Genomic DNA, 16,342 nt, shown 5'->3' on the forward strand with positions numbered 1-16,342 from the left:
TGTTTTATAATATCATAGTTTATATCTGAAAAGTAACTAGTAACTAAAGTTTTCAAGTAATTGTAGTGGAGTAAAAGTACAATATTTGCCTCTGAGATGTAGTGGAGTAGAAGTAAAAGTATTGGAAATTGGAAATACTCAAGTAAAGTACAAATACCTCAAAATTGTACTTAAGTACAGTACTTGAGTAAATGTACTTAGTTACTTTACACCACTGCTAGTAACTAACTAAAGTTTTGGTACAATATTTGCCTCTGAGATGTAGTGTAGAAATAAAAGTAGCCTACTGAACATTGGAAATGCTCAAAGTAAAAGTACTTGAGTAAATGTACATGTAGGCCTACTTTCCGTTCTAACAACACAATAATAAATCCAGTGACACAAAACCTAGAAGAACACACCACTGGATAAATCCCCCATTTAGTCAAACATGTTTTCCATGATCTAAACAACGTTTAGACAGCGTTATCAGTAAACTTTAGTTCATATTATTGTTTAGTAGCCTACTTTCAGTTTCAACCAAGAAAAGGAAGAGGCGAGGTCTAAAAAGAATACAAACGGAAAAGAACACATCTCCTGTCCTTCTCCTCCCTTAACGTGTTGTGTGTGGTTGTGTTTTGTATTGTTGTTGGTATGTATTGATTAGTTATAGATCATCAACATGAAGGTTCTCCTCAGAGCTTCATGGTTCGTCTGTCTGTTGACAGCAGCTGGATTCATCCTGACATCAGGTAGGAGAAGTGACAAGTCACTATAAAACAAACATGGCACACCATAGGCCTACCCTACTCATTTACTCTGATTTTAAAAAACAACTAGACATCCTTATGATTGTTTGTTTATTTATTGTCTGTATTTTATCTCGAATTTGACCCTGGTATGAAAAATTATGTCACATAATTTTCATAGGGTGAAAAATTCATCCTGGTGAAATCATTAGGTGCTGGAGCTCTTGAACCCTTCCGTCTTGCCCCCCCCCCCTCCCCGCATGGCGCAATATTAATTGATTTAACCGTAAACATTAACATAGGAATGTGGCAATAGAGGACGCTATTATTTATGAGTGAAAAAACAGGAGGGGAGGGATCGACGCGCGTATTAATGGTGAGTTGAAACGGCTCGGTCTCGCTCGCTCGCTCTCTCTCTCTCTCTCTCTCTCTCTCTCTCTCTCTCTCTCTCTCTACCCCAAAACAGAGTCCCCCTGGGGCAAATCCAGCGGTATTCACCTGGTGGTATTCCTAAACGTAACCTCAGTAAACAATGCCTTAAGTTAAACCTAACATTATTCCTAAACATAACCTCAGTAAAACAAAAACAATAATTACTTAATTATTATTAATAATTACAAGAACCGCTGGTCCGCGAAGATAATGGGGGCGAGCGTGTTTTGGGACGAGCCTTCCGGTTACCACTCAGACCACCCGGCTCACAGGCGCAACTTTTCTAACAGCAAATAATAAAGTGGTTATTGTGAAGATTTATGAACCTAACTCAGTTTAATTTCATCCACGGTCCCTTTCCTTTGCAAGAAGGGACATTGAGGGGGAAATGTGAACGCTGAATTAACAATAAATAGCCTAAATAAAAACGTATTATATTGTATGTGCATTTGAGGTGACGGTCACGGTACACATAGGTACCGGAGCGCAGGAGGCATAGTCCCGGAGCATTAATTAAGCACATAATTTGGCTATTGCAGGCTAGTCCATAGGAAATAATCAAATGGTCAATGGATCGTGTCCTGCGCTTCGCTTGTCATCCCGCGAAATAATATTTACTAGGCTACTTACATGTGTTATGTTTACCCAGTATGTAGCCTTACATGTTATTCAAAATGTAAAACGTATGTTAAGTGTTTGAAGTGACGTTTTCTCATGGCAATACAAATAAGCCGTTCTCAACGGCTGCATACGGACGATGCAGTCGCGCACGTGAAAACAAGGGTTGTCCGCGCGCATTGTCATTTAAATGCATTGACCTGACGAGAGACAGACAGACAGACAGAGAGAGACAGACAGACAGAGAGACAGACAGACACAGACAGACATACAGAGAGAGTTGAGAGAGAGACAGACAGACAGACAGACAGACAGACAGACAGACAGACAGACAGACATATTTGGCAATATTGTAACTGTTTACATTCATGCCAATAAAGCTATTTGAAATTAATTGAGAGAGGGGGGGGTTCTGTTCTGTGATAGGACAATTTTTGGCTCTGTTTTGTGCAGTTTTTGTCCTGAAATAGAGTCAGGGTGTGCAATCTTATAACTAGAAAGTACTGTTCCTGAAGAAACAGTGTGGGATCGCTAAGAATGTTGCTGGTATTGAGTATTGATAGTGTTAGTAGTGTTATAGGTTTGAAAGGTTTGAAAGGTTTGATAGGTTTGATAGGTTTGAATGGTTTGAAAGGTTCGAAAGGTTTGAAAGGTTTGAAAAGGTTCTAAAGGTTTGAAAGGTTCTAAAGGTTCAAAAGGTTTGAAAGGTGTGAAAGGTTTGAAAGGTTTGAAAGGTTTGAAAGGTTCTAAAGGTTTGAAAGGTTCTAAAGGTTTGAAAGGTTCTAAAGGTTTAAGAGGTTCCAAAGGTTTGAAAGGTTTGAAAGGTTTGAAAAGTTTGAAAGGTATAAGTATTTTTACTCATTTGAGTACTACTGAGTATGTTTACTCAATTTAAGTACTCTTAAGTATTGTTACGCAATGTATTTACTTTAAATTATTTTTAGTCACTTTATTTACTTTAAAGTATTTTTTACTAATTTTTACAACTTTTAAGTATTTTTACTCTTTTTATCAACTTTTTAAGTATTTTTACAATTTTTTTCAACTTTTAAGTATTTTTACTCATTTTGAGTACTTTTAAGTATTTTTACTCAATATAAGTAATCTTAAGTATTTTTACTCAAGGTATTTACTTTAAAGTATTTTTAGTCACTTTATTTACTTTAAAGTAGATTTTACTAATTTTTACAACTTTTAAGTATTTTTACTCTTTTTATCACTTTTAAGTATTTTTACTATTTAAAAAGTGAAATATCTCTAAAAGTACAAATGATTAAAAAAATTCTAATGGTAGCCAATATGTCCTAAGTAGGCCGAACGTTGTAGAGTTGGAATGGAGTTTGTAGCTAAAAGTATGAAGGACTAGTTAGCCATCAAAAAACGGTGGGAAGATATAATAATAATAAGAAATAGTGGCAATAACATTAGTGTGATCGCTTTAGCGATCCCACAATTAATATAATAACCATTTTGATGAACTGGGGAAAAGTTTACTTCAATAGTTTCTATTTTTTACATTTTCGGGGTTGGGTAGGATATCATATGTGTAAGAAAGAAAGGGTTAAAATGAGTTGGTAAGAAAAACCCACCCTACCCTAGACTCAATAAAATAAGACATGACACACAGTCATGTACCAGCTTGCTTTCTTTTTCTGTGTGTGTGTGTGTGTGTGTGTGTGTGTGTGTGTGTGTGTGTGTGTGTGTGTGTGTGTGTGTGTGTGTGTGTGTGTGTGTGTGTGCAGTGTTGCATTGTTGAATTGGAACGTGGTTGCACTCTATTTTAATGACGTGACGCGCACGTCGCTTAACACCTACACTACAGGTCACACAATGGACACTTGATATGCATCTAGGCTCATTCCTATGTTAATTCACCTGGTGTGAGTGGGGAGCCTTTGTAAACTTTGTTGAGGTGTGAATTTAAAGTTGTTTTAAATCTATGCATGTGCCTGCGCGTACTCATGTTCAAATAGGTTCTTGCACGGCGTGCAAGGCCGTCCCATGAGCAACCCTGTTTAGGCAGCTTTCCATATACATGGCCTCACCCTACCCCACACAACACCCCACTTGTGCCACGGTTTCCACTACAATTAAGTGGGTAGCGTGGTGTGTAAGTGTTATGGTGCCTAAAAAGTACCCAGTCCTGGGTAGGTCTGAGCTAGGCCTAACGGGGCCAAACACTTCATAATGACTGATCACTCACGACTTTTTATTTAGAACAGGATATAGTTGTAATACATGATTGATAATAGATTATATTGTTTTATAATCTAATAGATTATATTGTATTATAATCTAATAGATTATATTGTATTATAATCAAAATATATATTGTAAATCTATTATAGTGTATTATAATTATCATAGTTGTAAAACATTATACTACTTTATAGTGTATTATGATCACAGTTGTAATATATTATAGTGTGTTACAGTTGTAATAAATTATAATAATTTATGTTGTATTATAATCAGTTATAATCCATTATAGTGTATTATAATTAGCCTAGTTCTATACATTATAATTTATAATGTATTATAATCACAGTTATAAGGATCCATTTGGTTCATACCGAACCAAATGGTTCACTCGCACGTGCACAGGTGATTTGCATTTGTATACAGGACAGTTGGCCACTCATCTACATAACATTGTTAGACAGGAAGCAATGACCTCCACCTATGTTTACATTACAAATGAGTGTCAATGACCGGAGTCTGCTACTCATACCTGTGGATTTGAGAGGGGGTACTTTTGTGTAACGGTAGATATTTTGATGCGGGGTGTTGTGGTGTTGTGGTGTGGTGTGGTGCTTAAGCTGCAGTGGAAAAGAGGCTTTTGTGTGTGTGTGTGTGCCGTGTATGCGTGGCTTGTTTTCATAGACCTGGTTCCTGATTTGTCTCGCAGAATCTGGCAACACTGCTAGTGGCTCCCCATTAGCTTAGACCTGTTGCTTATTTCTCTCGTAGAATCTGGCAACACTGCTACCGCCCGTTCAGAGTATGGGAAAGTATCCCCATTGGCAACGCCGGTTCTACGCTGATCAGCGCTCTAGGCGAGATTCCTCTGATGCACATGATGCATTTTTCGGGTTTTGGGAGGATTATGACACGTTTTTGGCTACTTTTTTTTCGGTTTTAGGGTTAGGGTTACGGTTAGGTTAGGGTTATGTTATTTAATTCTGATTTTACCGATTTATTATCATTATTATTATTTTTTCCCGACTTCTTTTGCCGCCTCTCCAAACTGCCGCTCTAGGCGGCCGCCTAGGTCGCCTGTATGGACGCGCCGGCCCTGCCCATTGGCTTAAAGGACAGTCAATGATCGAAAACATGTCGAGAATCTGTCGAACACATGTTGACTAGTGGTCAGTCTCTTCTTAGACCAGCGTGCTTTGCAAGCTGGCAATAAGTAACAACAAGCTCAGATGATTCCAGGCAGAGCAAGATAGGAGAGAGGAGGAGAGAGCGAGGGAGGGAGACAGAATAGGACAGATAGAGAAGGTATACCAGAATGTTTTTTTTAAATTAAATGCGTGTGTTGAACCGCCCCCACCCGCCCGCGATAATTGCGTCTGAATCACGCCAATGCTATAGGGACTTGAAAATAGCAGTCTTTTGTCACATATTTCATTGATTGTGTAACAGAGGTCCTCTGTTACCTATATTTGCACTTTATTAATTCGCACAGCTACATTTTGCACAGTCATGATTTTATTGTTGAAATGTTGGTGTTGGTGAATCATGATGAGCCAGTGCAATAGTAAGAGTGATGTTTAGAGTGCAATAGTATGGGAAGTGTGATTGGTAGGTTTGATTGAATGCTTAACCACACACACCTGTTGTGTTTCCAGTATAATTGGGCTGGACCATAGTCAGGATTGCAGAGGGGGTGGTTGTGATGTTTTCTGGTCATTGCTAATGATATTTAAGTTGTACTGAGAAGGAATAATTACTTGCATAGTCCATTAAGATTGTTAATAACATGTGTATTATATATTTATTGTGTTTATTTATGTATTAATATATTTATTGCATGTTTGAGAACACCCCTATTTGAATGGTGCAGTCTAGCTCACATGGGCAGTGAACATATAAGAGGTCTGTCAGTGAGAAGATTGAGTGAAGAGCTGCATGTGTCTAACATGCTGAATAAATACATCTTTGGGTTAAACCAACGTCATGGCTCTGTACTGTTTCCAGCCGCTAAGTCGGGCATTCTCACAGATTGTCCTGCAATTTGATGTTTTACACTGGCATTCTCTTGGGGCTCCTTGGCTAAAATTAAATGATAGACCCTTTATGAAACATCAGGCAAAAGTTTTGCTTTTATCCACCATGTAGGCCTAATGGTATTTTCATTAAGCCAGAATAGTATAGAACACTCTTGACATTACTTAAATTAAAATCAAATTCAGCTGATTCAGTCCTAAAATATCATATTACAATCAATGTTCTTAACACTCATGTTTTAATGGATATTAATAAAGAGGATTATTGTTCTCTGTATGGAGAGTAAGGATAAGGATAGTTCCTTTTAACAGGTCTTTCATGAAAGTCCTTGCTTCCAATGAGAACCTGTGAGCAATTGGGGTTAAGAGGACAAATTTCAGGGCTCAGGGACAAATTTCAGGGCTCAGGGACAAATTTCATATCATCGGCACATATGCTGGGATAGCCTGGAATCGACCCTGGGGCAACCAGGGCCTCTGGTTCCCTAGGCGGGCTCACTAACCACTCAGCTATGGCCGCCCCTAGTCATATTGGCATTTGTTGTGGGCGCAGGTCTTCGTTCATGTTGGGTGTCATGGGTGGTGGCTGTGTCAGTTCGTGCCACAAATCTTTGAAGTCATTTACAGGCAAACAGTATGGAATATCAAAACCTGTTAGTGTCATCTTGTCAGATGACTCACAAGACGATTTTACAAGACAATTTCTTTGCCAAACGGGCTCCTCCCACAAACTTTGGAAGCCAATCGTAGTTCACCATGGAATATGTAAATTATGTCTGACACATCTTGGTCACATGGCTCTAGACAAAATGTTGGTTGATGGTTTTGGACAAAATCTGAACGAGTGGTAGAAAAAAGTGTGTTTTCAATTAATCACAAAATGGCAGAAAATCTTGTCATGGGGGAGGGCTTATATGGGAAGTTGCATCATGAATCCAGTGAAATTGTATTTTTGATTGTACGACCTACAGTAAGAGTTGTAGGCCAACACATGAATCAGCCTCTTTTATTAATGGAAAGTGAAAAAGTGGATTATTGTGCTCTGTATGGAGAGTTTTGAAATTTCTGCTAGGCCCCAAAGCTAAAATCCATAGGTCCTAAATATCTGTTTGTATCCCCTCCGTATCGGTAATTTTGCTAAGCCACATTTTGATTTTGCTATTGGGTACAACAGCATTGTCAAGCAGTGGGAGGAATTAATTGGCAAAACGACTAAATTGGGGGGAAAAGGTATCTATGTTTATGTGGGCCTGATCACAGTACCGTCCATCAGATCATATTCCCTCAATTTTAGAGTGCATTTGCTGAATGAACAGACTTGCTAAACCTGGCTGTTGTTGTTTTTTCTTTGCAGAGTCCTCCCTTTGTCCCGTTGGAACCTGTTGTGTAGAGGGTGAGTAGAAATGATTTCTCAAAATATGTGTTCAAACACCAGCAGCAGAGCCATCATTTCAGAAAAAATAAACAGCGGTTTGGGGGGACAAATACATAGCCTACTGCGGCGGGATTCAACTAGCCAACTTAAAACTTGCAACCACTTGCAACAGAATCCCCAAAACTGTGGTTTGCAACGAGGAGAGACCATTTAAAGCTTTGAATTTATTTTTAAATGTACTCATTCAATGTATTCACAAGATTTGTTTATGGCTTTTCTGCCTTCATTGATAGATTTCAGTGAAAATGGACAGGAAATAGGGAGAGACAAAGGTTGTCGGGAACAGGACTCGAGACCACGATGCGCTGTGAGGCTACATTGAGCCTAAGTCCTCGGACCGCTAGGCCAGCGATCCAGACCACCATTTACCGTTTTCATAGCACTGATAGCAGCGACACATCATGTCGACCTACTTCTTTGAGGCACAGCACCTGATAGCACAACAACCTTTCCTCCAGTATCTGTTTACTAATAACAATAATACATTTTATTTGTAACACACTTTATATTTGAAACAAATCTCAAAGTGCTACACGTTAAAAACAAAAAAACAAAAAACAATAATAGTAAAACAGTGAAATGAATAAAATTCGGATCAAAGGTCAGCTAAACACAGAAGAAGTTTAAAAAGTTAAAACAAACACACATGGCATCACTGAGTCCATCTAGGCAAATGCTTTGTTAAATAGAAAGGTTTTTAGTCCCCTTTTAAAGGTGTCAACGGACTGTGGTGCTCTCAGATGGTCAGGGAGGGCATTCCACAGTCGAGGAGCAGCTGAGCATCAGTGCATCACAACACATCTCTGCGAGTTATGAGAACGTACTAGCTGCGATACAGTACATAAACACAACATGGTCGCAATGCTAAGGTGTGACAATTGCCATTCCCTGGGAGCCCAAATGATGAACCTGACCAGCCTTATGTACACACTGACGAGTCAGGTAGTCATAAGATCGCTATGCAGTTCACACTACACAACACTCTTTTTTTAAATTGCCTGTTTTAAGTCGTTGTACTTTCCAGACTGCATGACTGATAGGCGACAGGGGATCACACTCGAAAAGTTTTCACCAGGATGCAATACACAGACACAATTTACAGACGTGCAATATACTTTTTATTGTTTTTATTCCAATTCAATTATATTTTGTATCATACTAGAGGTGCGGGTCGCTGCGCGACCCTTCCGTCTAGCCACTGGCGCGGGGCTCTCGTCTAGTAGCCTGTAGACGTTCATTGCAACAGCGGTGCGTGGAGGCAAAAACGAAAGCGAAACGTACCATTGTCTTGATGGAGAGAGCATGGTCGAGTGACCATCAGTTTGTGTTGAGAGAGAGAACGGAGAGAGCATGGTCGAGTGACCATCAGTTTGTATTGAGAGAGAGAGCATGAGGACCCTTATGAACCACGCAGACCCACAAACAGCCACGCATGCGCGCCATACTCTCTATTGTATATTAGGATATGTGTTTGTTCTACTTGATGAGAGCAACTGTAATTTTCATCAGGTATCAAATAAACCTTCATTGTACTATGACTGCTTTAACTGTTCAACTTGACTGAATACATTTTCTCCACACAGACCTACACAATGTGAAATACATTCAACTGGAAGGAATCCTTCAATTGCTTCCAGATACCAATTCTGCTCCTGAACCCATCACTGGCATCCTGTGGAAACATGGCCCCAATAAGGTAGCAGAATGGGATCAGGGCTTTGGTCCTGATGTGGATTACTATGGGACATATAGAGACCGCACTGAATTGAATAAAGAAACTGGAAGGTTGATCATCAACAACATGAACATTAAAGACAGTGGAATATATTCTGTGGAGGTAAACGGTCGACTGCGGAACAAGACGTACAAGGTTGAAGTGATCAGTAAGTATTAATTATGTCATGTGAAGGATAAATGTTATGGTTTTGTCATGTGTTGTATTTCCATCATAACACATAAAAAAACGTGTATGTCCAGTCGTCAGAATAGAAAATGAAGTTATTTCTTTTTTTCTCCTAATGAATATTCTTATTGTTCCACACAGCCCAGCAATACATCCCATTAGAAGGAAGACTTGAATTGCCTCCAAAACCGGACTCAAAACCCAGCACTGTCATCCTATGCAAATATAAATCATCCAAAGTAGACAAGGTGGCAGAATGGAATTTGGACGTGGGTCAGCAAGATGAGTACGGGACATATAAAGGCCGCACAGAACTAAACAAAACAACTGGAGACTTTGTCATCAAACATATGACCAAAGAAGACAGCGGACAATATTTCATGTTGTTTGACACACTGAAGAGCAAGACTTACAAGGTCGATGTGATCAGTAAGTATGAATTATGTCCTGTGAAGGCTATTTGTATTTATTCATCTATTTTAATATAGATCTATATTGTCAGAAGAGAATAGATACATTTGAATTGTAATAGTTTATGCAAACCACAGTCATAGAGTTCTATTAGAAGTCTCAATAATCTTACGCAACAACAACTCAAAGTGGTCACCGTACAGGCAAAACTGAATGACCCAAATGAGTGAATTAAACCCCTGCCACAATGTCACATAATGATTTGGACCAATTGCTGAGAGGTGGAGGTCACAGAACTAGAAAAAAGTTCTACAGAGTGACCTGCGGACACCGCATTGGGAGAAGAAAAAAGTTCTACTACTTACGTAAATTTAAAATTTGATCAAATCCCTCTGTATGTCTGGATTCTAGTCTTAAAAGCAGTAAAAACTTTGGTTTGCAGCATATTGTTACAATGACAATACTTCACTAGACCATACCCTGAGATGTTCATGCCCAAACAGTGTGTGCAGACCTGCCAATAATGCTAATACACATGCAGCTTCTTTTGGGGTCAATGGAAAAATCAGCTTTGTCAGTCCCTACCTGTGCCAATGCTCAATGCCCATGTACAATTTCAGTTGATTGGGACCACAATCTGTTGGCTATAGATTTTGTCTGTTATACATTATTGTGAATAATCCAACAAAAACTCAATAGAAGACATAATACAATATATAGAATCTTCTCAGTGAGATAGGAAGTTTTTCAAAGAGAACAGCACCTCCTGGTGAGAGATGTTTGTATAAAAACTTGAAACAAGTGTTCATTATTTTTCCCAACAGAGAATGTCCCGAAGCCATCAGTGGTTGTCAAGTCACGTTGTTCACCTCATTCACCTCCATCTACCAGCTGCTCACTGGTCTGTGAAGGAGACATCACAGATTCAGGTCCGGTCACCTATCGCTGGAAGAAAGATGAAGGGGAATGGATGGGGTCTGCCTCTGGACAGAACTCTGCACAGTTGAATATCACCAACGATGCCACCAAGAAGGTTGAACATTTATTCTGTGAAATGAAGAACCCAATCAGTGTGAATCAGAGTGATCCCTGTGACAACCCGTTTAAAGGTACAGTATGTAGTTTACTCCATGGTGTGTAGAAATGTAATTACTGCATTACAATATCAAGGTGCCCACATAAAAAAACTGCTCATGTAGATGCGCTATGAGATTCTGAGATTACATTACAACCACTTTCTACACTGATGGTTCCTTTACTGAATATAGTAGTCAGTGTGTCTTGGTGTCTGAAACACCATGAAGAAGACACTTTTCTGAAACGTGTGGGTGATTCTTATTGTCTCCTGAATCCTACAAATAAAACAACTTAAATAAAATTGTTAGTACACAGCCTCCTGGGCCCGAGAACACCTCACTGATTCAATGATTCAGCTCTGCTGTTAGAACACAATGTAAAAACTAATTGAGCCGTTTAGATTCATTCATAATCACCTCTGTTGATGCTACATTGCAGCTATAAGAGATGATACTTCATGGGGTGTCTGGTGGTGCAGTCAGTTAGAACAGGTACGTCCAGGGACCCCCAGGGGTCCTTGAGGAGGTTCCAGGGGATCTCCAGCTAATTAAGTTTATTATATCAAATCCGTTTAACAACTATAACCCTATATACATTGAGAAAATAGCATATCTGCAAGCTACAGTAGAACTGCTATTTTCAAAACAATCTTGAAACATGTGTGAATATTTTGGAAACGTTTTAACAACACAAATCTTATATGGGGATCCCTGTCACCATTTCTGGGGTCCGTGGCTAAATACATTCATTTGGGGTCCTTGATATGAAAACGTTTGAGAACCACTGAGTGAGAAACCATGCAAGGCACTAACCTGCACATCGGGAGCAATTAGGGGTTCAACGTCTTGCTCAAGGACACTTCGACACTAACTCTGGGGGAGCTCCCCAGCCCGGGATCGAACCCCGGCCACTCTACCCCTGAGCCACCCGTTTGTCACAAGGACCTGAGTTTGAGTCTGGTTCATCTCATATCTGTTCCCATTTCTACTGTGTAGACTGCCTGTCTACACTGTAATAAAACATTGAAAACCCCTAAAACATTATGTTTGAATATAGGAAGACACTGATTCTATAGGGACAAGGTATGCCCTACATAGACAAATCTAAATAAAGTAAAACATTAAATAAAATAGAAATACATTCAGGAAAAATGGTGCATGTAAAGGAATTGTGTATACACATAACATTAATTTAATATTTTGAAACAAATATTCCAGCAGAATGTGTTAAAATGCAGGCTCTGTTCACAGAAAATACATGTATTTACCCTGTAGTCAGCAAGCTGTCACAATGGTACAGTCACACTGCCAACAACTGCATACATTTTGATTGATAGACATTTATTGATTGACCAAAAATAAATGAGACTTCATGGGGTGCCTGGTGGTGCAGTCAGTTAGAACAGTGGTACGCTGTTATACAGTGGTACGCAAAGTGTACCACATGGAAATAAGCTCTCATATCAAGCTTTGTTGTGTTTCATCTTTTGGACAGATGAAAGAATATGTATGTTTATGCATAGGAATTTTGTCAATATTATTAAATTCCTATGCATAAACATACATGTTTTTATATCTGTTCAAAGGATGAAACACAATAAAGCTTGATATGAGAGCTTATTTCCATTGTGGTCCTTGGATGTACAGAATAATAGTACAGTTCTCTCCTAATCAATGTTTAAATGACATACACTCCAATGACTCCATTGTCTCGCCTGAAAATTCCCACAATGTCATTAACCAATAATAAATGATAATATTACTTTAGACTTCCTAATCCATGTTTAATAGATACTTTTAGTCCTGGATATACCATACCATAGATATGTGTATGTAGTTACAATGGATGAACAGACAGATATTTAAAGGGATATTTCACTTTCAAATAAAATAAACATTAAAAATAAATATTTTTAAAAAATGAAAAAAGTTATGGCAAAATCACGGCCCCCTCACACATTAGTAGGACACTCTAATGCGTGAGGGGGCCGTGATTTTTCTATTACTTTTTTCATTTATTTTTAATATATTTTTTAAATGTTTATTTTATTTGAAAGTGAAATATCCCTTTAAGTGTAAAATATTAGAGTTGCCCCCCAAATCCCCCTACCCCTTGTCATCTCTGGGTTAATATTTTTTCTTTCTCTCTTTTAAGGAAATACAGTCGTGAGGCGGATTACTGGAGGTATTATTGTTGGTGTCGTCCTTACACTCCTAGCGGTGGTGCTGGGTGTGATATTCCATGGTACGTTTGATTTTAAGTTACATATAACATACAACATGCTTACAGAGTTACTGCTCCATAGCTATACTGTACGTACAGTACAGCACATGCAATTTCACCAGCAAACATCACATTTAATCTTTAGTTTTCTCGCACATTGTACTGCCTTTAATTTTAAGTGCTGTGTGTGTGTGTGTGTGTGTGTGTGTGTGTGTGTGTGTGTGTGTGTGTGTGTGTGTGTGTGTGTGTGTGTGTGTGTGTGTGTGTGTGTGTGTGTGTGTGCGCGTGTGTGTGCGTGCGCGCGTGGCGCTCGCTAGGGCTGGGCGATATGGCAAAAATGATTACCTTTTTTCCTTATTGATCGATAAGCGATATTTATCTTGATATCATTTAATAATGCTGCCAGCTTGAAGAGTTTCCTGATAATGACTAAAGCCTGAAGGAACCAGAGGGTTCATTAGTTCATTAGAGTTCATTCACTGCTTCTCAGAATTAGGGGTCCTTGGGGGATTCCAGGGGGCCCCCAGCTAAATGATTGATTGTTGACATGATTTCTATCTCTGGCACTGGGACCCCAATATACATTGTAAAATCCTCAGTGTTAATTTAACTCTTGAGTGTGTACAAATTGGACCAAATTTAATGGACCCTTAGCCTACTGTTAACTCTGAGAGTGTACAAATGGAACCAAATGGTCCATTTGGACCCAGTCTGAATTGAACTCACTCAGAGGAGTTTACAGTGTAGCCTAGACTGGGGTTCCACTGATAGAAATCATAGCAAATGGGGGTCCGTGGCATATAAAACTTTCAGTATACTATAAATATATACAGTATACTTAATACTATTAAATTGTAAAAAAAATAATACAATACATTATGTTAACTTGGGCTTGGTTTAGAATATATTTTACGATAAAACAACATGTCGAATGGCATCTAATTGTATTTGATTCTCTTTCTGTCATTGCAGACAGAGAATTTACAGCTTTCCATGACATTCTTCATAGATGCCGTTTGAGTTCATGCCTTAATCAGTTCCACATAATCTTCTGTTATAAACTGCACTCGTTATGTCCTTTTCGATCACTTTCCATAATATTAAGCGACAATAGACGCAAAAGACGACGTGACTGTTTGTTGTTTTGGTAAAACATACCAAGTATTAATGCCCGACGTTTATCATCCTATCAACGTTAATTTTATCACGATTTTCGCCCAGCTCTTAGTTCAACTCCTGTGTGTGTGTGTGTGTGTGTGTGTGTGTGTGTGTGTGTGTGTGTGTGTGTGTGTGAGTGTGTGTGTGTGTGTGTGTGTGTGTGTGTGTGTGTGTGTGTGTGTGTGTGTGTGTGTGTGTGTGTGAAGTCAACAATTGAAACCACATATCACTGTCATGTTATGTAATTATGTCATCACTGTGTTTGCATTTCATCTCAGATTATATCAAGGAAAAGACCCATGGTGAGACATCACACCATGAGGCCGAGTTTGTTCTTGAAGGTGAGTGAGTTTGAGAACTTTATCTGATCAGTTTGTGATGTGACTTGGTCTGGAGTTGAACTACCAACAAATATATAATAATAATTCTAAAATAGTATAGTCATTATGAAAATAATAATAATAATAGGGATGAGCATAACAACCATAACAGTTGTTATGCTCTCACAGATTTTTTTTGGCCTTTTTAATACACCGCAGCAGCAGCCTGACAAACAAACAGACGCGTTTGTCTCTCAGGCCTTAAAGACTGTTTGTTGTGAGTCGGCACCCTTTCATTAAACTATTTAATTGTCAGTAGAGCACGCTTAACTCGGGACATTTGGCCTATAGTATTTGGATACTATAGTGGCAGGATTTAGACTGTCAAATGTATATAATCTATTTCCCCTATATTCAACTTTGTTGAATATACTCTAAATGCATTGTCAGCAACCTCACACCAAAGTGCTATTTCTTACTTAACTGTAGCTGTTATGTTCTCCTACCCTTGTGTCTGTGAGACTTGTGCCTGGCTCTTGTTGTCATGTCCATGAAGAGTATGTCACAGCTGATATCATACATGGACGTTCTTAACTCAACCAGTCAGCATAATCTTTCTTGTGGTGTCTTTTATCTTTGAGAAAAAGAAGGGAAGTCCGCACAACGTTTGAGCTCCCAATGGAAGAGTCTGTTTTTTATTTGTTAGGCAACGTTTCGACCACTGTCGGTCTTCATCAGGTCTATTAACTTTAGCACATATCCTTATATGGCCATTTAGAATAGCATCTCTGGGAATAAGAGGTGTCATACCACCAATAAGAGGTGGTATAAATAACGCCATGGCTACAACATATGGCTAGAGTATGACATCAGTACTATGACATCAATCATCTCCCTATTTGGGTAAAGTTTCAGCACAATTCAACCCCCATTTACTTCCAGTACAACACTAACTAACTAACATGGGAGCCAACCCAGGGCACTGCCAGGAAAGGAAAGAGGTGCATCACCTGCATAGACACTGCGGTGCAACAGTGGAGCAAACAACACTGCAGAGTTCTAGACCCTGATGCTTGACAGGAGGGTGTGAAGGGCAGCCATTCTGGAGTCCTGAGTTGGTGTTGGCTAGTCCGCACTAAGTTCTAAAAACATTAAATAATATTCATAATAAGTGAAGGAAAATGTGGAAGGTACTTCCTTGCCCTACTGGCAGCAGGCATAATAAATGTGACACCAGCAGTTTGCGACATTAGCCCTGAACAGACCCCCTTACAGACAGCCTCCTATTTCCATTGTTCCTAACTTGTGTGGGAATATGTAAGTCTTTTAGGATACATAAAGTTGGGTGGTGGGGAAATGAATTCATATGTATTGTGTATTATCAGACACCAGGTGTGTGACAGTGGTTTTGTACAGGAAAAGAATACTGCACCTAATAAGAAATAAGACTATAATCTATAATATTGATCTATAATATTTTTCTAGCATTTTAAAAAGATGACTAAATAATGTCCTTTCCCTCTTCATAGTATGATGATGTGCAATTATGTTGTAATAATATACTTTATTTACATTCTATTCCTTTTCCTCTCTACTCAGTGGTCAAAACTTATGATGCACCTGATGAAGACAATTATGGTAAGTCCTGATCATTACTGCTAATGTACAAATGTTTTAATCAAAATGAAATGGGTCCTCCTTATTCACCTACTGTAAATTATGTGCATTTCAGAATGAATACCAAAACTTAACACTATATTATACCAACAGAGCACTGTTTTCACTTTTATATTGTGCCACATTCC

The 16,342-nt window shown here is 38.8% G+C and overlaps 1 protein-coding gene across 1 annotated transcript in view; it reads left to right on the plus strand.

Moving 5' to 3' along the window:
- The first annotated feature begins 592 nt into the window (after window positions 1-592).
- Window positions 593-16,342, plus strand: part of LOC308080413 (uncharacterized protein) — a 32,763-nt gene continuing 17,013 nt past the window's right edge. Inside the window, exons 1-8 of the mRNA XM_080422259.1 lie at window positions 593-731; window positions 7,365-7,403; window positions 9,029-9,328; window positions 9,490-9,777; window positions 10,584-10,868; window positions 12,991-13,080; window positions 14,496-14,558; window positions 16,137-16,175. Of these exons, the coding sequence (XP_080278385.1) occupies window positions 662-731; window positions 7,365-7,403; window positions 9,029-9,328; window positions 9,490-9,777; window positions 10,584-10,868; window positions 12,991-13,080; window positions 14,496-14,558; window positions 16,137-16,175 (1,174 nt within the window). The 5' untranslated portion in view covers window positions 593-661. The remainder of the gene's footprint in view (window positions 732-7,364; window positions 7,404-9,028; window positions 9,329-9,489; window positions 9,778-10,583; window positions 10,869-12,990; window positions 13,081-14,495; window positions 14,559-16,136; window positions 16,176-16,342) is intronic.

Source organism: Gymnoscopelus braueri (genome assembly GCF_963280865.1).
Source record: "Gymnoscopelus braueri genome assembly, chromosome: 24".
NCBI lineage: Eukaryota > Metazoa > Chordata > Actinopteri > Myctophiformes > Myctophidae > Gymnoscopelus > Gymnoscopelus braueri.